General features: G+C 37.1%; 1 protein-coding gene across 5 annotated transcripts in view; it reads right to left on the minus strand.

Moving 5' to 3' along the window:
* Positions 1-23,213, minus strand: part of nsmfa (NMDA receptor synaptonuclear signaling and neuronal migration factor a) — a 60,359-nt gene that overhangs the window by 32,066 nt on the left and 5,080 nt on the right. For 2 of the 5 annotated variants that reach the window (XM_032569947.1, XM_032569949.1), the window contains exons 2-5: positions 12,053-12,114; positions 10,892-11,761; positions 9,985-10,051; positions 8,832-8,837 (exon numbers count right to left, since the gene is read on the minus strand). In XM_032569947.1, the coding sequence (XP_032425838.1) occupies positions 8,832-8,837; positions 9,985-10,051; positions 10,892-11,761; positions 12,053-12,114 (1,005 nt within the window). The remainder of the gene's footprint in view (positions 1-8,831; positions 8,838-9,984; positions 10,052-10,891; positions 11,762-12,052; positions 12,115-23,213) is intronic. The other 3 variants (XM_032569948.1, XM_032569951.1, XM_032569950.1) reach the window with 2 other exon arrangements.

Consider the following 23,213-nt stretch of genomic DNA (forward strand, 5'->3'; position numbering starts at 1 on the left):
GAGATGTCTGGTGTTCAACAAAACAAAAGGTAAACGTATTTTACAGATAACAACCAAATAAAGAAATTCATGAACGCAGATTCATTATTAGTTTCTTAAATATCTTACACAACATAAAATTCTTGAAGGTTTCAATAGTTTCATAAGTTCATATTTGCTGATTCGGTTCTGTATCAATTAATATTTATTTATCCTTTTTCTTTGTTTTCCTTCAGCTTGGTTAATCCTACTCATAATAAACACTTTACACTTTTCCATGGGTGAAAAATAATTGACTCTTTCCATCTTTAAGATGACACAAAAATTAAAAATAGTTTTAAATCACGGATATAAGGATGAAAAAATACATCTGATGTTGTGATGTTCTTGCTTCATCTTGCTCCTGCGGATGGCTGTGTCCAAAAAATATTTCCTAAAGATTAATAAATTGTTGGAGCAGATGCCCAACAGTTTTACAGGTCTCATTCTGTCCCGATAACTAGTCACAGCCTTGCTCTCGGTAAAAACAACTATCATCTTTGTATTTTTCTTTCTAAATCCTCTTTTAACCCTGTTTCTTGTCCAGTAGCAGAAACACTTACATTAAGAAACCACAGGTGTTGAACTGAAATCCTCCTTTAGTCCAGAAAATGTAAAATACCTGAATTGCATTATTACAAAACTTCTATAACCGTTGGATCGAATAATTATGGAATTGTACATATTTATTCATATTTTAAAGATATGTACTTTTAGGACTGCCATCTAATAAAAACAAGCTGCATGAGCGGGCTAGTACTGTCTAAACCTCAGTCACCATATCTTCTAAAACAGCCATGAGGCAGATCAACAGTTTGACAAACAGTTTGCTTTGTGAAGCACCGCCTCACTGGGAGGGAATCAAAAGGCTAACATGCCAATCAGGTGTAAGTTGGGCGGGTTAAAGTAAGAGAAACCCGATACTGCATTCAGAGCACGATGAAGACGAGCAAGCAAAATATCAGAGTTCAGGAGATACAAGATAGAAAATTTGACTGAATCAAGACATTGCCCAGAAGTTCAGACTGGGAAGCTAGCTGGCAAATTGCTAACTAAGTATGTGGAGCAGGAAAATAGGTCGTATTTACTTTAATTTATGCAACCAATTGCCTCAAAAAGATTCAATTACTGCTACATATAAAAGACAAGTGTAGTTACACCGTGTGATTTTGGCAAACAATATTCTTAAACTCATCCAAAATATTATTCTCCGTAAAACTTCTTTTATTTTCTGCCTACAGCAGCAGCAATATATTTGCTACATAGATTAAAGATTCATGGTCTCATTATTTGACATGGTTGTTCTGTTCAAAACCTTTTGGTTTGCTTGAGCAGAAATGGCGTAGTGTCTGGGCATGTTAAAATGTTCAACTTTTACCACCCAAAATCCTCATTACTTTCAAATAGTTCACTTTTTATTTTATTTTACTTGTTGCATGGACTCAACTTAAATAGATTAACTTATAATGCTTTTTTTTATATATCCAAATATTCCTGCCACTTGCTTAAGATGAGTACAAACAACAAGTCGATGATAATTAAGTGATGTTCGCTTGAACTTTTTGTTTAAGTCTAATGTTTTATTTTACAGTGAGGAAGGCCGGAGTCTAGCTTTAGCAGATGGCTGAAGGCATCTGATCCGCTTCAAACTCAGTACCTGTTTGCTCCAAGGCAAAACTTTGGTAAGGTTAAATTTAGTGGCTAAAGAAAGTCAGACGGTTTATTCTCCAATGTGAGAAATCCCTTGAGGTAGTCAAGTTTCTTGTTTGATCAGATCTTGTTAGTCAGTATGATTACTAATTAACGGTTGATTCTTTTGTGTCTAGATACAATGTAATCATTCAATTCACAATTGAAGTTTTATTATCGGGATGCAGCAGATAAAATATTTCATAGTATATTTCACTGATTCCTTTCATACAGTCTAAACTCTCTGAAAAGGAAAAATGACCTTTCAGAGAAATATAATTTTGATTGCTTTGAGTATAATGATATTTTACTTAATTTGACTGATATGATCTTCTTTAGCGCATACTGATGCTTCGCATTGATCATTTATAAGCTTATCAATTACAAGAGGTGTTGTACTGTCTGTTAGAGAACATTAGTGAACAGCATCATTAGGACCGAGGAACAAAAGCTGCAGATCATTTTAAAGGTAACAAAACAATTCACCATGTTATGAGCAACTCTTGGAGCATGGTTGTGTAGTGAGTATGTTTAATTTTTATTTTTAGGTAAAGTGTACCAATAGCAAACTTAGTCAATGTTATTATAAGTGGGGCTAGTTGTCAGAAGATGTAAGTAAGTCTCCGTGAGAGGGAGTATTTAAGAAAAAACACAAATTCACTGATTGAATTTTTGGCTGATAGCCAGCATATATTTAAATTTGTGCAACAAACACCAAAAGAAAAAAAAAACTATATAAAAACTGAATGACCATTCAGTTTGATAAATATTTACACATTCAATAAATCAATAGAAATCCAAGGGAACCTCACCGAGGCCTGTTTAGTCCCTGTCAGATATTGTTCAGAAATAAATTTACAGATGAGGAACTTTTACTAACATGTTTCACACTAGCAAGTGTTACAGAAAAAAAATCTGAGTTTCAAATGTATTTAAACCAAGATTTACTATTTTGGAGACAACATGAAGCAGTGGGAAGATCAGTGTTGATTCAACAGCAAGAAAAAAAACTGAACAAAATCATTCACAGTGATGCCGGGCCAAATTCTGGAAAAGTCTGGACAAATTCTTTAACTGCGGAAAGATAAAAGTTAAATTTGAGTAGGCCTGTTTACTGTCTGTCACATATTCTTAAGAAGTACGTGTACAAATGAGGAACATTTACTGAAATGTATCACACTAGCAAGTGTTACAGAAAAAGAAAATCTATTAGAGTTTAAAATTGAAGTGATGAAGGAAATCACAAACTCATAGTCAACACTGGCTAATTGTGCTACCATAAATAATGCAGTAAAATAGTTAAACTGTAGGTTTTCTTTAGGGACTTTTGTTTCTATATGTCTTTATATACAAACACACACACATGACTTGGTGAGCAGCACTGTCATGGGGCCTCCTCCAAAAAGTCACGAGAATGAATCCTGTGCTGGCGTTTACTCCATATCAATCAACCCCCGATAGAGACCCAATTGAGATGATCGGAAATATAGAGAGCCACATGTGTCACGCATGATGACCGGAGGTCATGAGAGTCTTCCTGATGGCTGGGGCCTGTCCCGCTTCAGGCAGTATATCAGAAAGACCTTGTGTTTAAAAAAAACCGGATGTAGTTACAACAGCCAAATCTATTTGAATATACTATATTGTATGTTACTATTGATTTTCTAACACCGAACCCCTTGTCTCTGCTTCTATTGGCTAATTCAAACTCATAGAGGTCAGAAGGAGTTCACCTTAAACAATGTATGGCATTGAGACATCCTGAGGGACATGTTCAAAGTTCAACCCTCTCCCTGTCCAGTATTCTGCCCGGACACACGCACAAACACGAACGGCTTGGTGAGCAAAACCAGAGTTAATTACAACATTCTATTTAAATATATTATATCGTATATTATTCTTGATTATTTAACACTTATTGTTTTTTTTTATACTTTAATTGTATTACTCATAAAACTCGGAGCCTGTCTCTGTTTCTATTGGTTGAATTGAAATTAGCGGGAATATATTGTAACACGTGTTAAGCACGCTGAGGTCATGAGACCGGATGGGGGGTCATGTGACCGGATGGGGGGAGGGGCATCATGTGACCGGATGGGGGGAGGGGCATCATGTGACCGGAAATTAATATCAATTAATTAGGGTCATTAATCACTCATCCATCAAACTCCGATTAAAATTTGACAGAAGGGTGCCTATAGAGTCTCTCTTGGCTTGCAGCTAATGTTCATAATGAGTGGACTAAAAGGATACAGATACATTTAAACTGCCTGCTTTGTGGAATAGTTAAAACATTCTTAATTTATTTAATGCATCCATTGTTTGGAAAGATGAACAGATTTTAGTATTTGGAGAGATGAACAGATTTTAAATATAATGAGTATAAAATCTCGTGTTGAATGCAAGCTAATAAGATTTTTCTGAGATCAGTTTTGTGATTCCATTGCACAAAAATACATAATTATTTACTATGCTAAATTAAATAAAAATAAAATAAGGTGTAATATTTAGGAAGAGGTGAGATCATACCTGCAGGGTTGGCTTAACAGCAGCATGTCTGACTGCTGTGTAGACTAATAAGTGTGACTATCTGTCCCAAACAGCCAGTTAGCTTTTGGCTTCTTGTTAGCTATTTTTTGCTGCCTGACAACAAAGTGTTTTTTCTTTTCATCTTAAAGGTGCACAAGTTAGTTAAATGTAGCAATGTGTGAACAAATATGTCTGTTTTCGACAAGAACATCTTAGATATGTTTGGTTAACTTAGAAATACTTTATTTTTCTTTACGAAAGGATTCAAATCATCACTCTCTAACAAAAAGCTTAACCACATTTTTAGTCGCTTTTGTTTTGCTGATCACCAATCACATCTATTTCTTTTTTTTTACCCCTCCAGGGGGTCTTTTTTGTGGGCTCTAGTGTCCCTTATATGATAGTAGGCTGACAGAAAACAGGGAAGGAGAGGGGGAAGACATGCTGCAAATGTCGTCGGGTCCGGGAGTCGAACCCGCGATGGCCGCGTCGAGGACTCAAGGCCTCCAAATACGGGTCGCGCTAACCACTACGCCACCATCACATCTATTTCTGACTAGAAATAGTTTTGTATTTATTCCCATGAACACATGCATGGCTCGGTTATCACAAAATCTGATGTGAAAAAGCCTAATGTGAATATATCTGTGGTATAAACACCAAACAAAACTTTGTTTGGAAACTTCTAAGAATATAGTAATAATTGCCTACACTCTAGAGGACTTCTAGATTTGCTCCAATTTGGACACTTTCAAAAACAGGTCATGTTGGTCATGGAGAGCATGTAGCGATCCAAATCCAGTTAACGTGACCTAAGATGATGACTGGTTCAATTTTAGCAAAGTTGAACAGTAAATGTTGGTTAATGTATTTCAAGTGTCAAGAATTCACACTTCTCAGCCTAAAAGATGGACTTTCTCTACAATTATGCTCAAACCTAAAATATATTACAGGGCTAAAGATAAAAAGGCAGTTGTAAGCAAATGTGGATTTATCATCATTATAATATTTATCAGTAATATCCCAATCATATGACTGTCTAACATTATGCAACATTAAGATTGTATACAAACAGGTATGATAGCCTCATAAATGCATCCTTCAGACATTGAGAAACACGGTTTCCTTTTTTTTTCTCAAAAAAATATAGTAAATACCACCCAACGGGTCCTTCTAAAAGTTGCACACTAACATTTGCAATTTTCTCAGACATGTTTTAAGCTGTGATTGCTGATTTTGATTAAATACAGTTATTCGCAGCGTTAATGACTCTGTCACTGCAGATGGATGACACCGACATGTCAAAGGAACCGAGATGTACTGCCTGGTGTCACATTCACCATCTGGCCTTTTGTGACAGAGCATCTGGGTCTGAGTGGGATGCTTTCTGAACTTGCTGGTGAAGCAAGTACTCTTCCAAGTGCAACAGAACCTCCCTCCATTTTTCCAAAGGCTTTAAAATTTTCATTTCTTGTCTAATGAATTATTAATAGAACTTAAACTGAAAATATTTGCAAGAAGATAATCCAGAGATTGTAGATTTATGCAGTTTGTCCTCATATCTTTATGTCACAGATTTTGACCCTAAAGCCGAGGTTAAATTCTAACAAAAAAACTCTTCCCCTTAGCATAGTCTGTCAGGGGACGCTTCATACCTCACGATGACTTCTGCCGTATCCTGCTCCCTCTCTTGTCTTTTTCTTTGCACAAATCCCCGGAAAGCCCTGCCAGGACGTGGCACAGTATTAAAGGGATAAGAGAGGGAGACTGCTGGCATGGGGAGGGGTAGGGCTGTGCAGGGAGGCTGATGCCATGGCTTTTAACTGCAGGGTTCATTTGGCTATGAATGAGACTCTGTTGTAGGTATGGCAACAGATAGCTTTGACAACAGAAATGGAGGGGATCACTTAAAATAGTTCAAAAAAATATTTCTATCTATCATAATCAAGCCAGGAGGTGATATGAGCCAACAGTAATTAGAAAAGCTGATTTTATGATCTATTGTGACATGTTAGTTTGACATGTTTAAAATGAAAAGGATAATAACCTGATTTTGGGTAACATTCTATTTTTTCTGCTATACCAGAATAATTTAGAAGATAGACCCTCTTTTTAAATTTCTTTCATAAGCAACTCACTCTCTGCTGTCTAATATTTATTTATTTTTTTACAGACCCAATCTTTTCTTTGCAAGCGACCTACACCAAAGGCAGAAAAGTTTTTCTTGAAACCCCATGTTGTGACACTCAGGCTGTTTATTGTCTGTGCTAATGCTGGACATTGAGTGCAAACTAGGTGTGAAAATCCTCGCTTTCAAAGTGTGCCTTGATCAGTGTTAATAGTTGTCAACGATCCTGTGAAGCCGTCCAACACTTGCTCCAACAAGAGACCAAACTGGATTCTAAATTATTCCAGCCCTACTAAAGATAATGGCTTATGTATTTAGTGAAAGGAAACTGTGGCTGTTCGCAACCTTTACAAAAAATTTTAAAATTCTCAGAATAAAAAGCGAAAAGAACTCACAGATCTCAACAGGGTTTAACAAATCTCACTGAAAAGTCACATTGGGCTCAATTTGTTTGCAAATCTAGCATTTTTTTCCTAACCCAGACCTAAATTTAACTGTAAAACTAGATCAAGCCTAAAAAAAAGTCTATTTTCACAGAGGGTATTTCTAAAAATAACTTGACAAAATGTTCAGTTTCTAGATGTAGAAAATAGTAGTAAAATGGCTTGCAGCTGATTACATAAGGCTGAATACAAATGTATGTGCCAATTTGTATATGCAATAAAGTTTTATAAAGCAGTGATGTGGCTTAAACTACTTAATATTGTTAGAATAAACTCCAAATGTCTACTTTAAACTAGCATTATGCATTATTAAACAAGCTCCTCTCACATCAAAATGCACAGCCACATTTGTCCACAATTACTTTCACAAAACAGACCTCAGATACCTGTACATTGTTCCCCTGAGAGCTTATTTCTGAACACTGATACCAGTCATCACATGAATCCCAACTAGTTTTTCTTTTTGTAGTTGGAGAAAAATAATAAATAAAAGGAATAAAACACAACGATGGTACAACAGAGTTCAAGTTCTTGCGGCCAACTGTCTTTTTTTGTTTTTGTTTTTGTTTTGTTTTTTGTGGTGCAAAATGTGATTCTCCCACAGAGATTTTGGAAACTATCATAGAAGAAAAAATCTTGATCAGTTTTACTATAACAAGTGGAAATAATCTGTATCAAAAGGCTTGAACTTAAACATGTCTTGTTTTAATTTCTTATTCAAATAACAAGTTGGTTGCTTTGAGGATACTAAATGTTTTGGTATAAATATAGAAATAAAAACTCAAAAATCATAAGTTTTCTCTCCATGACATAGTCCATAACATTTAAAGCAAGAGTCATAGCTGAAAAAAAGCAAAAATAATCACTTCTTTAGGTCTAAATTTCAAAACTGTTTCACAGCCTAAGACGTATGGCATCACAGAATAGACTACAAGGCTCGCTTTGTTAATTTCTATTCCAACAATATGCTGTTTTCATCTCACAATTGCCCAAAATTTGACGTAAAACTAATAGGTCTTTGTGTGGTGGACCAACACAACACATAAAACATTTTTATGTTTGTTACCAGCGAATGTTAGTTGGGTTAGTGAGATAAGTTGTGCTGTCTGATGAAGGGGAGGTAAAAGTTTTATCTTACAGTTTTTCATTGCTGAAAACAACTGGACACATTTGTGACAGCAGCAATCTGCCCAAATGGCTGTCACAGACAAAACAAGTAATCTCTCATGGCTGCTTTTCTAACTTCCTGCGCAGTTGTGCTGGAGTAGTAATGTTAGCCTATACTGCAGCTTATATGAATATACTATTGTATTTTATTGCTTTGTCCTGCCTTGATCCTGCTTGTCTGGTTATTTTTCAGCATTATTGAAATAATTATCTTATTGAAACTGGCAGCTAACTTTCTATTAAACTATAACTGAATGGTTTACAAGCACAAATTGGAACTATTTCTACTTACTAAATCTTTCAAAGTCAATTTCCAGGTTTTCAAATTCAGTTTAACTCAGCCAGCTCACACTCAGTAATAATTAGGATGGGTGCAAAGTGAGATTACTGCACTTGGTCATGACTGGCACAGAAATTTTAAACAGCTCAAGTAAAACTATCCATCCCTGTGTGCTTGTGAACAGTTTGTAGAGCTTAGGTCATCCAACAGTCATTTTCCAGACTTCAGCCTGGCACATCAACTCAGCTTCAGTGGATTATTCTGGACTTTATCTCTTGTTGCATGAAATCCTGTAACTTTCTGCAGTTTCACTTTTTGTAACGGTTCTCACAGCTGACATCCATTAGCTGTCAATCAATAGGGCAGAGCTTTGAGAAGGGCTTCATACGTTTGGTAAATCAGAAGAAACTAACTGCTATAGTACTCTATTGATACAAACGATAGTAATTTTTCCTGGACACATTCGTTTTCTGTGATATAATATATGAATGAATGTTAATTGTGCACATCAGTGTTAAGCAGCAGGAGTTAAGGTTAAGTTTGAAACAAGAAAAAGCAGAGAGGGGGTAATACTTACGATATCCTGTTTCCAAAAATACATCCGAAAGCAAAGAGAGAGAAAAAGAAAAGAGTGAAATATGTCAGTGTTTGGTCACCATGAATGAATCATTTGCTAGTAACTTTACTTGATAATTCATCTTTTATGAGCAATGAGATGGCACATATTTGCACAGTCGATGAACTATGTAGGATTTTAAACTTTAATCATGGACAACTAACCCAAGATACAAAGACTCAGAGGGGAAAGTCCAAAAAATGCATTTAAAATGAAATAAAATTATAGCCTACTTCTGAAAAACAGATCACCTGAATAACAATTTCATTTTTAAGTGACTCCTGTTGTTGGTGCACCATCTGAAACTCATGCTAGCAGACATATTTATGGTGCAGTTCTTCTATCTTGGCTTATCTGGACGTTTTCTTGCATTGCTTAAATTTTTTCCTGTATTTACAAGTTAATATTTTACATTTACTTTCTCCCCTGACTGTAAAGGGATGCCTTCAAGCGTACATGATTCATTAGCAGTCTGGACGAAGAAGAGAAGGACTGGAGGAAGGAAGGGAGGGAAAATTTATATAACTTTTCTAAATGTAACAACAAAATTGCTAAACTATTGGTACCAGTACTACTTTAAGGTTAACCTGCAGTAGTCTTATTTTTTGACACTTCTTAGTTTTCTCAGTCATTTAACTAGTTTACATAAAGCCTGAATGTGTTTGCTCCAGCTCCTGAAGAACAAATTTCTTATCTAATTTTACTGCTATTTATATTTGCAGTAGTTCAGTTTTATTGTGTGGGCACATAAGTGGACTATAATAAAGTTAAAGCTGTGATTTATCAACTGCGATGCTGGAAAGTAGTTTTTTATTTTTACTTAAATGTGAAATGTTTGTATTTGCTCCATATTCTGCTTTCAAAATGCACTGTGGCAGTATTATTACTATAAACCAACAATGAGATCACTCAAAAAATTATAGGTTTGGAAGAAGTTTTCTGAAGGTCACTGACAATTTTTTTTGAAGCTTGGGAAATTTGAAACCAGTCTAATTTCATACATGATGACAATATTCATCTTTATTTTGTCTGTTTACTTTAAGTGCCAAGACACTAGATATATCCTGGATTTTACTAAGTTTAAGCTTACATGACTAGAATGTGAGAAACTTACGCTTGTATTGTTGTTGTGGCTGTTTGGAAGGTGAACATGTTTTCCTTGGGGAACCAGTTGGTGTCCTCTGCAATTTGAGAGAAAAAATTGAATTCTAAAGTTAGCAGACAAACCCCCCCCCCAAAAAACAGCAACAATTTTTACACTGTACGGGGAAAGTATTGCAATGAATGTAGAAGAAAAGCACAAGACCAGCACCTCACAGTGCACCACTCCACAAATGGAGAGAGGGAGAAACAAGGGGAAGAGACAGCAGAGGAGAAACGGTTAGACGAAGAATCAGAAAATACAGACCACCACTTCACATCTAACACCAACCCTTCTGTCCCCAGCAGACCGGAGAAAAAAATGCATTTGAAGTGTGTGCTATTGTGTGTGTTTGTCTGTCAACATCAGAAAGTAAAACAACTAGGGGTGTAACGGTACATTCTTCTCATGAGACAAAACAATACATGATGTTGGGTTTGAAACCACTGCTAAACATTCTATTCAACCCAAATAAGAAGTCAAAATCATAGTATTTACAAAGTGTTTGTTTTCAAATAACTACATAAAATGTTAAAGTGATGGACACTTTTTCCTTGCTTCTGCTTTTTCTACATCAAAATCAAAGCCTCAATCATAGATCCGGGATGTTATGCACTTTCACAACAGGACCTAATAAATATAGCTTTTGCTTGCTTTTGCAAACTGATTTGCAAGAGAAATCTCACAAGATCTTGTTACATCCCTAGAAACAACAAAAAAGCTCTTACTGCAATTTTTTTTTAGAGAAAGTGAAATGCTCAAATGTTATTTCTTCTCTGGTCAAATATTAGTGAGCCCAGAGAAACTGGGTCACACACCAACCCCTTCCCTTTTTGAATTTCAGCGCCTCTCGCTTCCTCTGTGTCATCCACCCTCTCACCTCTCTCCAGCCCAGTCACTCGGTCCACACTCCACATCCGCTCTAGGCGTCGGTGCTGCTTGCCTGCCTCTCTGGATGTACTTTCCAGGTCCAGTGACCCCTGGCTACGCGAAGGGGTGCCGGTGCACGAGTCGCAAGCAAGCCCGCTGCACTCTGCTTCTCCTTTCGCACCTTCACCAAGGCTACGGATATTGTGCGCGCTGACGGAGGTCTGTAGCGGTGGCTGGGATAGGTGATGGTGATGATGGGCGTGGTGGTGGGAGTGGGATCCTGCACCCGCTTGCTGCTGTTGGTGACTACTGCTACAGCTTGCCCCGCTGATTCCACCGCTGCTAGAAGAGGCGTTTATTCCAGAGACAGGGGTGTGGTGGTGGTGGTGATTGCGGCTACAACTGCTGATGCCTCGGCTGCTGCTCGAGCGGATGTACTGGGTTGGAGATGAGGAGGCAGAGGATGGGGAGGTGGAGGGCTGGATTGGGCCACCTCTAGATCCCACTCCACCGCTCCCCGACTTCTCCTTCAGGATGTCCAGTTCTAGGCTCTCTTTGCTGCCCCGGCCACTGCTCATCAGCATGCCGTGCTGGGAAGAGATGGTGTACACACGGGTGCACTCAAATGACGACTTCTGGTCCTCCTCTGCTGCGAAGCTATGTTCAAGCGAGCGACAAGTCGGCTTGGTAGAAACTGTGATGGATGGGAGAGCAGGCTGGATTAGGCCCAGCTTTTCCTTTGCCAGGATAGAATCTGGTTTGTTCGTACAGCCTTTAGCAGAGGAGCAGGGAGGGAGGTGAGTGTTGTTGATGTTGAGTCCAGTCGTGTCTCTTGGCGACTCTGGATCAGGACCCACCAAGGTTTCACACAGAAGATGAGCTACAATGTGAAAGAAGGAGATGAACACAGAAATATCAGTATAAACTAATTGTAAAACCACTCAAGCTGAGGAGGAGGACGTAGAGGTAGAAAAAGCTTAGGATGGCACAGCAGATACAGCAACATCATCATCTCCCTGTGGTTGTCAGCGGTTGTAGTGACACACTAGTGAGCACCTGGAATTTCAATAGAGGATGAGGTGAAGCAGGTGGAGGAAGGATTAAAACCTCAAAGGAAAACACAGCAGAGGACAGCGGGATGGACAAATGGCAGGACGACAGAGACGCTGACCTGATCCGTTTCGGTTTTCAGGGTGCGTGTGGGACAGGTACTCTCCAAATGCTCGCGCTGCTCTGTGGGGATACACAAACAACGACATACACACACAAAGGAATTAATTCATGGGCTGGAGGGGAAGGATGAGCGGGAGACAAGACAAAAGGAAAGAGGAGAATGGAGAAAAAGGGCAAGGGAACTATAAATTATAATCCTAATTGCCTTCTTTGAAAGCTTGTGCCACCCACAGATTAAGATATGGCAGTTTTATCTTCCCTCTTCAGCCAATCTTAGTCTGAAACCGAGACAATGAGACAGCAGCAGGACACAGAGTGAAGGACAGTTTTTACCTTATGTAATTTCACAGTATGACCTCAGTTTACGTTGGTGGATTTATTGAAAGCAGGCAATTGCGTTTGCATGTCTAACTGTCCATGTGTCAGAAAGAAATATTCAAACCTGACAGCAAAGTGGAGACATATGCTCAGAGATGTGCTGAAAATAGATGGGAAAAACTCTAAAACTTAACAACTACAGTATTTTAATCTGCTATCATAACCAGTTCAGTTTGACACCTAGTTAACATCAAGCTGTATGTACACACATTCAGTAAATTAGAATATTATTGAAAAGTCTATTTAGTCCAACTTTATAGACTAGGTAATCTATAAAGTTGACTATACTGTGTGTAATGAATTATTTAGATTCATACACACAGATGGATGTTTGAAAATACTTTTTTCTGTTAATCATCATTCTGTACTAACAACTCATAAAAATGTGACATCATAATTAGAATATTACACTAGGCCCATAAAAAAATATATGAGAAAAGTGAGCTTATTAAGAAACAGTATGTTCAATACCCACTTAAAGGTTGTTATTTTTAGAAGGTACTTTTAATCTGACAATTGTTGTATTAAAGTTTCTGCATCTGAAAAATAAAATAACTTAAAGGGAAAGAGCGCAACTTGGCATAGGCTGCATATCAACATACAAAGTGCTATGGTCGTACCATTCCTGTTGTTTAAAGTCCTTCTGATCATGCACCATAAAATGTTGCAATAAGAGGAATTTTCTCCTTCTGCTTGGCCAGAAGCTACTTGGGTTTGGGTCTTTTTTTTATACATATATATTTTTTTACAAAAGATAAGTAATCAAAACATATTTTTTTCATCAAGCAAATCTATACGATGGTCAAACAAACAACAAAACCTTAGAACTTTCTGTCATTCTAAAATAAAGATAAAATAAAAACTAAAATCAAGCTTTTAATTACCTTAAAATACCATTATGAGTGGCAAGTCACAAATCGAATCATGTTAGTTAACTTTGCTAACCCTCCCGCCCAGCTTTTCTGGACTACTCAACCAATGAGAAGTAGGGTGGATAATTATGGTCTCAGCTCAGTTTGTTTATTGACTTCACAGCCTATATGATGTCACGGTTGGTAGCCCTGTTGCTTTGCAGGAACCTTGGGTTCAAATGCAGCCTTGGGATCTTTCTGCATGGCGTTTACATGTTCTCCTCATGCCATGCATTGGTTCAGATTCCTCCCACAGTTCAAAAATATGACAGATAGCTTAACTGGTCTCTCTAAATTGTGTCAGTGTGCATAATTGTCTATCCTGCGTGTCTCGTGCCCCGTGATGGACTGGTGATCTGTCCAGGTGTCCCCTGCCTCTCTCCAACGACAGCTGGGATAGAGACAAGACCTCCAGCCCCTCGCCTTCAGCTTATTATCATAATTATTTTGCATCCAAGTGTTGCTACTTCCACAACATACATCAAATAAATAATTTGATTGATGTTAAATGTCACCAGCCTAGTTTACTCACTAAGTGTGATATTAATATGCAGGCTTTGTCTTGTTAATAAACTCAAGTATAGATTAGCGATGTCTAACCTGCTTTAGATCTTTAACCTCATTTCAAAACAGCTTCTTAATCAGAATTGCTTAATATGGCATCTATAAAATGGAAAAAAAAAGATATATATATATATACATATATATATACAGTATATACTGTATATATAAAGCACTTCCAAATTTTACGCTGTATTTAGCCTTACAAATGGTACACAGCATTCTGCTAGTCAAAATACCACACGACGACACACTGAATTTCCTTTAAAAGTGTGTTTAAAGCATAATTTATACCTGAAAACTGATCCACAGCCACTAAGTGATGCATTCAAATGTTTCTGCCGCAGTTTTCATTATTCAATCAATCCAATTTCCACAGATTTTTGTTGAAATTGCTGTGCATTTGCTACTTTTGTCTAATATTAACCCACATGTACTCCATAGAGTTTCACATGAAGGCATATGGAGGCTGTAAGACAACTGATAGTAGCAATAGGGTTGACAACCTGAAGCTGAGTACATGCTGCTTTGAAAGCCAGACTCCTTTATTTGAGATGTAAAATTAAACAATCATCTTCATCAAAGTTTTTGGTTTCCTGCAACCTGCAGTGTTTGCAGACTTATCTTTATTTTTTTCCCCCATTTAGTAGCCCCAAGGCCGATGCCATGGGAGGGAAATGTAGTTACTGTGTCTCTGACACATTGAGGGCAAACACTTACTTGGATGCAGGTGCAGGTTTGGAATTTTTGTATCTTTTCGCTGTTTTACTCTTTTACGGTGTCTTGTCTTAATGGTAATTTTGGCTTAAAGCTGGGATGATATAACATTTTTGTACTGTTACTTTTATATATCCACAAAGTTTCTCAAGGGCAGGCAAACTGAAACTGCATATTAACTGGGTTCGTCTTACTTCCCTGTCCTCTATTAAAATACAGATGCTATTCCTGTTTTTCTAAGAAAATTAAATAACAAAACATCCCTCATTCATTTGCAGCTTGAATAGTTTTCATAACCTGATATGTTCACAATGCCAGTTAAACTTTTAAGGCCTAATTTACTCATCACAAGCAGAAACAGATTTTCACATGTTTGAACAATTATTAAGGATATACATTTGAAAAGGGTGTAGAAGTCAACAACTTGTCTTGTTTTCACTTGTACATCAATATTACCACGAGGAGTAGAGATACGCAAAGTTACTCTGAATAACGAAAGGCTTCTGTCACCCGGTGGTGCCTTTTGCGACACAACACATAAAAGACACAAGGGGGCGTGCTGTGGTGGCGCAGGGGGTTAGCATGTCCCACGTTTGGAGGCCTTAGTCCTCGACGCGGACGTCGCGGGTTCGACTACCGCATGTCTTCCCCCCTCTCCTCACCCTCTTTCCTGTCTGTAGAAAAAATACGAGCCACTAGCGCCGCAAAAACTCTTCGGAGAAAAAAAATAAGAGATACACAATTCTTCTGCTGTGCTTGATTTGTACGGAATGCCAAACTTGATGACGCCATGTCTGATTTGAACTTTTGCTTGTTAAAAGTTGGTTAAGTTGAATTTATTGATCTTTGGGATTAATCACTATTAGCTAAACGCTATTGGTGATACAAGCAGATAACAATATATACCATACTGCCCAAAGTATTTGCTCCTCTGACTTCACACACATGAAATACATTTCATTCCATATGGCTTGATGGGATGTTGGTGCACTCTACGCACTTATGCTTCAACTATTCTGGAAAGGGTTTCCACAAGACTAAAGAGTATATCTATGGTAATTTCTGTTTGCTTAGAAGTGTATTTGTGAGCAATCCATTCATAACTCTGCTGTCAGACTGCCTGTCTTTAATTTCAACTAAATTGATGCTGAAACCAAAAATCCATTATGATTTGATCTGCAGTCAAATAATTATTCCTGACAATAAACATAAAAATAGACAGACAATACAGAGACTCCTTCCTGAACTGAAGATTTCCACTGAAGGATAATCTATAAGAGTTCCCCTGCTGTCTGCCAGTGGCTTCAATTATTGAAGCTTGTCCAGACCAGTGAGTACACAGGTCACACATGCACACTGAATCCCAGATAGAGCAATCTTACTGTAAAAACAGATCCTATTCACATTGATGGTCAAGTTTTCAGGGGTTTCAGAGTTTCTTATGTTAACGCAGTTAAACTTATTTCCAAGGTTAAAGAAAAGGACAAAAATAACAACAAAGTCTCATTATTAAAATTGTAGAGTTTTGGGAAGGTTGGCCAGCAGATCTATGCATGTCTAAAGGGCTTTTTTTTATACCGATGACCCTTAATTAGTTTAATCTGACATGATAGAGCAACAGAAAGCAGCTCTTAATTGTAAATGCTGGATTTTAATGTTAAAAAAACACAATATAACAATATACATTTTTATTTATATTGAAACACCTTCACTCTAATAACCACTAAACAAATCTAATTACTTTCCAGATCATATACTCAGTGTTCAGAGTGAAATTTAATCTCAGTATTAATCAATCTCTTCTGTTAAGGCCTCAGAAGTTTGTTAGAGAAAAATGAACCAATAGTATCCTGAAAACCAGAGGGAAATAGCAGACAGGTCAATGAGAAAGCTGCAGAAAAGGTTAAAGCGGAGTTGGGTTTGGTTAAAACACAATATCTCAAACTTTCAACATACCACAAAGCCCTATTAAACTCAGCATCCAAAAATGAAACGATCAATCAATGCCAGTTTGCTTACTGCAAAGCTGCTAAGAGTCAGCAATGTAGCAAAACCAATGAGCTGGGCAAGAAAAGCATTAATCAGAGAAACCAAGAAATGGCAACTCTTGAGAAGCTGGAGAGAGCCACAGTCAAGAATTAAGCTCTTGTTAAAAGAACATCATAAGACGTGTTCATTTAACATTTCTTATGTTGACACAGTCAACAGGTGGAAGAACAAAGAATGACCTGTAAACAATTCAAATTTAAAAATACTTTATTGATCCCAAAGAGAAATTAAATGTTGTTGTAACTCATATTAATTAAATATTCTTCAAACGTTATTGTACATGGTGATGGCTATGGGTAGGAAAGCAGTTTGTACTGCAACTTAAACTAAAAACTATACACTTTATGCATTAGTTTGTGTTGGTCTGTCATATAAAATTCTGATGAAGTACTTTAAAGTTTGTGTTTGGATTATGACAAAATGTGGAAGAGTGTGAATACTTGAGCAACGCATTGTATCACTGAACTGTCAATCACAAAAAACTATATTTCACAAAAATCCCCAAACTCATTAAGTAAAACTGAAACATTGCAGCATTAAATGACTTTTCCCAGCCATCTAATTCTGTTTTCTGACACTGCAGGCAAAAATTAAAAAGTTTTCTATGCTTGCAGTATTCTTTTGTCTCCTCCTCTGCTAATGGGGATGACAAAAGTGAATAAGACTGATACAGTTTAGTGGCGACATAATAGGAACCGAGAGGCTTTGCACGTGCTGCGACACCCTCAAGATTCCTTCACTACCATTCTAAAAATAGAGCGCCATGCAGCTGCAAGGATGCTCTGCTGCATCTTCTCTGAAAAATATAACCTCCAGTGCTGTATAATGGTGTTCTCTGTGAGTGAAAGAGTGTTTTCACAGGTTGAGTGTATGCACACACATTTCTGATTATATCTAGAGACTGACACTATGATGATTACTGCACAGGGTTGCAGTAAAAGGGGTGTTAGCTGTAATCATTAGGTCTCTCTTAGAACGTCTCAGATTCATTTTGCCCTCCCATTTCTTCATTCAGCACTCTGGATTCTGATTTAAATTCCCAAACAATAGTGCAAGAGACTCATCTCATCCATTATACATGAGAGGAATTGGAAACCTCTCAGTCTGACTATTAAAGGAACCTCTGTCTGTGTTGAGTTGTGTGAGGTTTCCGTTGTGCTTCATATATGTCTGGGGAGAACAGTACGGTAGAGACGCAGATGTGTGACGAGGCAGCAGGGAGACACACACACACAGCAGAGAAAAATGGAAAAGGAAAAGGCTGGGCAGGCGGGCGGATATAAAATTCGCCCCTCATGCTCTCGGACATGTGATAGGGGTTTTAAGGAGAAACACGTCCGGGAGGGGGGGTTTCTTAACAGGAGGAGGAGTGCACGTAGACAAATTGGGGACATATTAACAATGAAAGCTGGAGTAAACTTGTGGAAACTGAAGCAGATGGAGAGCTCAGTCAGCACAATGGAGATGGGAACGATAAATAAGACAACAGAGTCTTATCTCTGTCTGGTGGAAAAAAGAACAATTCAGAGCCAAATACTAAAACTAACATCTTTCATTTACTTAACGCCTCAAGAGCATATATATGTCTATTCAATCTAACTTGCAATCTGTGATTCATAGATGCTTCAACAGATAAAACTCCTATAAAAATGCTGGAAACGGTAGACTGAGTAGGAAAGAGAAGTTAGATGAAACAGATTAAAGTTTAGTGACCTGGATTTGGTTCAGATTTGACTTTCTAAAATTGATGGAACAGCCAGGACTGTTGGAAAGAAATATTTAACTGTAAAACTTAACTTCGCAGTTAAGATACACAATATATTATTTCTCATTCTGACATTAAAAAAATAAGAGTAAACTTTTCATGTTTCAGAAAAATTTTGGATTACCAAAAAAATATTTTATTCGTTAAATGCCAGAATAATGAGCAACAGGAGCACTAGAGATGCTCAAGTGCACAAGATTTAAAATTGAGATTCAAATACATTTCTTCATGGAGTTACCTTTTGAATTTTATGATTTGAATCAAATGTTTTCGGCCTGCTTTGACAAGCTGCTCACAACAATTTGCTTGAAATTAGCTTAGTTAACTTACATTTGTAAGGTCTAAAAGCAATAATTTATTGATCCCAATCAACAGCAGCCAATCAATAATTACGTTTTATTGATGTGAGTATTACATACTGTAGTTTGGGTACAGACAAAGTGTGAACTACCGCAACATTAGGTTTATAGTTGAAATAATCACTTGAGCAAAATTATGTACTTTTCATCAAGTTTCTGATCATGTTCATGGAGAAAAACAGCAAACATATTAACATAATGTTAACATAATAAGGTTTACGACAGAACAATTGGGAAAAAGCACAGTGGTGGAGGGGTGATGGTTTGAGTTTGACTTGAAGTTACATAACCCAGACATCTAGCAGTTGTTCAATCATCTGTGAGCTCCTCTGTTGTACTCTGGAGTCTAATGTAGGCCTGAAAGCAGGTCTGGACATTAATAAAAGTGATAATCTGCAATTGGACCCATGTAGGAGCTAAAAAATGAATGTCTACAGCCTCAGCTTCCTATAAAACACATAATCTCTAAACTACTGTAAAAAAAAAAGCAACAGTGAGAACAATTATGCCTTTGTTTTATAAGTAAAATGAGTCAGACTCACTTAAATACACTTGACTTCTTAACTATTTGCAAGAATCTTCTCTATTTTTTTCGAAGAGCTGCACATCTTTTAAATAATTTAGACAGAATTATGAAGGACCAAAAACAGAAACTAGCAGAACTATGTCAAATTCCAAGTGTTTTCTTTTTTATCCATATTTGCTTTCTGTTTACAAACATAAAACCCAAATAACATTTGTATTCCCATCCCACTTTATAAGTTGTTTGGCTTCTGTCTCTAATAGTTTATAGCGTAGGTCTTCGAGTTTCTCAGCCGCTGTTCACACTCACTTTTTCTGAGTTGTCTTTCATGTGTCATGTGCAAATTGCCTAACTACATTCTTATGCAATGCAATATGCTTCAAGCAATTGCTCCATTCAAGAAAAGGAAGGAGAAACTCGTCTTGTTCTGAATATCATTAGAAGTGATACCTCCCTTGGGTGTTTGTTCACCATAAACAAGAAGCTGCTAAAAAAAGAAGTTCCTCATTCTTAATGCTCCTTAATCGAATCTTCCTCTCAGAAGCTCTAATTGAATTGTGTCTCTTACAAACACACACATGCAGAGCAGCATCTGTGCACTAATGTGCACAGTAAGGGTGTTGAGGACCTGTTGAGAGGCTTGTCGCATAACTTAGGGGGTCGATGGGACTTAATGGGTCCCCTGAAAGTGCAATGCATTATGGGATATTTGATCAGGGAGCGGGTGGAAATGTCAGCATGCTTATGTCCGAAAGCAACAACCATATCACACGAAGAGTCGAGTTATTCAGTCAATTCTTACATGTGTGGCCATAAGTGTAAAGTAATTTAATATTTATATAAATTGCAACAGGAAAATCAAACTCGACCAATCTGTTTACTGCACTAATATGGAAGAGTTGCTGCATAGAATACATAATAAATTAGTTTAATTAAGTAATTGTGGACTTTATTAGGCATTTGAATTGAAACAAAAAAACACACTGACTTGACCACAAGCAGATTAAGTATCAGATTAACAATTCATAGTTTCATAGAAAATAAAAGTGGGTCATTGTTTTTGTGACTGAGCTGCTATCATGTTTGTGTCTTCTTTTGGATTTTATTTATCATAGAAAGTACACCTGGCTCAGATTTTCTGTGTGTAGCTATTTTTCTTTCGAGGAAAAGGTAATTTATTGAGCAATTTAATGGAAAGAACTCCTGGCATTAATTCTCTTTGTCTTTCTCAATCATCAAAAGTACACCTGGTGCAGTTTTTTCTGTGTTTTGCAGTTCTTTCCGGAACTGAATGATTTTCTGGTTAATTGCTATAATGACCTATGTGTACTGCCTTTGATTTTCTGCTCCATTAAAAGTGTCCATTGTTTATGTGTGCCTGTTGTTTCTCCCCATTGAAGCAACTTTTGGATCTGTGAATTGAGGGACTGGTTCTTCTCCACTGTCACCACATTCTTGATTATGAAGAGGGATTGCTTGAAAGCTAAAAACTAAAAGTAAGCAAACGGGTTTCCTAAGATAGGTATCTTTTTTACCAGCTATTCTGTTTTATTGTATTTACCTGTTTTATTCACTTCTGATTTCTGTGATTGCTACTTTAGCCAAGTCTTTGTGACTGAAAAGATTTCTGAGCTCAATGGGACTTTAATAATGGTATACAAGGAAAATATAAACAAAGTGTAACAATATCCTTTTTATGTCTTTGTTTATTAGAGCCGTAATGGCCCGGACCAAAAAAATTCTTATGACCTAGACACTATATCTGCATAATTGCAAAATGTCTTTAGTCAAAATATACAGATAAAATTTTAAATATTCGGAAATCCACAATATTGTTCCACATGGGTGACTTGTAATACACACTTGTGCATTTGTGTTAAGTGGTCTTTGTAATCAGCAAGTTAAATTTGCCATTTGTTTTGTAGAATGACAGTAATTTGAAAATGAATAGGCTCAATTTCAGAGTAAAAAAAAACAACAAAAACCAGAGCACAGCTGGAACCCTCATTTTCTCAAACTGCAATCAACTAAATTCAACCTCATTCAGCGGATTTAAAGCAATAATTACTGCTTAATTGAAGCAGAGAGGATAAAACAAAACAGAGAATAGGATAAATGTCTTACAATGATTTTCTATAAATGAAGATACAGGTCACACAAATAAGGAAGTGTTTATAAAAAAATATTTTTACATAAATAGAAAGAAGTCTGCACATGAACATGCTTTTTTATCAAATATGATCAGTGGAAAGCAGAACAAAAAAGTTATGTAACGCTCTCAGGTTTGTGACTGCAGATCAACAACAAAGTCAGCCAGGTGGCTGACCTGCATAAACTAAGACATAATATTTCATTTGCATCCCTCTGTTAAAGCCAGCCCTTTCATCTCGCATGCCATTTTTCACACCCTCACAGTTTCATGAACCCCGTTGTCCTCCACCATTCATCCGAACCACGACACAGCTCTCCTCTGAGGCAGATCAAAGCGCTTGTTTTCTCACTCGGGAGAACTGAATTTAGGTGTGTAAATAAGATGCAACCTCTCTCTTGTCTTGGCTGATCTGCTTCATATTCGCAGATACATAAATGTGCATAAAGTTACACACATTAAGCCAAGCCCTCTTGAGTGTTTTCATACTATGGCTAAAAATGATTGTAATTCACATTACCTTGTTTCCTCAAATGAGCCTCCGTATGAAGACAAGCACTTTGTAATTGCTTGATATAATAATCCTGATGAGTGCTTTTTAATCTGGTACACCACGCTGACATAACAGTGGGGATGGCGGTCTCAGTATTCCCACCACTTTCCTGCAGCATTAAACCTATTAAAAACTATTTAGTGGACTGGAGATAAAACTCTGCAGACCAAACCACAAACTCCAGGGCTGGTAAGTAAAGCCAGCATGCATGTGCCAAACTCTTCAATTAATGAAGTGAGCCAATCCTGACAGACTCCCTTGTTAAAATCACTATTAATATGTACGTATAATGCCAGGATGAACTTAAAAGCAAAAAATACAAGTGACTTTCGGCTCAATTGCCTAAACCAGTTGTTATATAAGACAGAACAATCTCAAAGCTTTAAAGTGACAGTCCACAAATAACTATGAATGTTTTTTTCATTATTATTTCAGCCTTGTGTATGCACTGTTACATGTTTTAAATGCCTAATGCTGGTAGATGTGGTATAGACATGAAACCTTTTGCCAATTTGATATTGGGTTTGTGTCTTGATACTCATGGGATGAAATCTGGACAAGAAACACATTATGCTACAATGTTTAAAACTACCAATCGGAGTGGCTTAACTTTTAAATACGTCTGTTTCCATCCATCTTGAAAAACTCTCCAGTTCATTCTGGTAGACCCAAAAACTCTCAGAATGTGTTTGTCTTGATGTTTTCTTCAGATAAGACCAGACAACAAAACAAAATAAAGTGCTAAATATCTCACCAGACCAGAAGCCACCTCCACTGATTTATTTCAATACAAGGAAGCAGCAGTTTTCCTCCAAGATCCTCCTGGTAACAATATGGGGCATACATGGTATTCAAAGCTTATCTTAAGGACAAAGCAGCTGGCTTTATTCAGTAATCTCCTCACTCCGCAAAAACAGTGAAAAGAAAAGGCTCACTAATGCACATGTGTATTCTAAGGTACAGGTACCACATTATTCAGTCAGTTTATGACCAGGTTTCCAACTGTGGTCCTCAAGACTTGAATTACTGCGTGGAGATTTGGGGAATATAAAAAGGCACTTTAGAGCTGCTTTGCTCATCACAAAAATGAGCAATAAATAAGATGGGATATTTACACCATACAAATGTGCTACTTTTAAAGTTAAACATAAAAAATATGGATCTTGTCAAATTCAAAGCTGGTCAAATAATGTA

Source organism: Xiphophorus hellerii, chromosome 8 (assembly GCF_003331165.1).
Source record: "Xiphophorus hellerii strain 12219 chromosome 8, Xiphophorus_hellerii-4.1, whole genome shotgun sequence".
In the NCBI taxonomy this organism is placed as follows: Eukaryota; Metazoa; Chordata; class Actinopteri; order Cyprinodontiformes; family Poeciliidae; genus Xiphophorus; species Xiphophorus hellerii.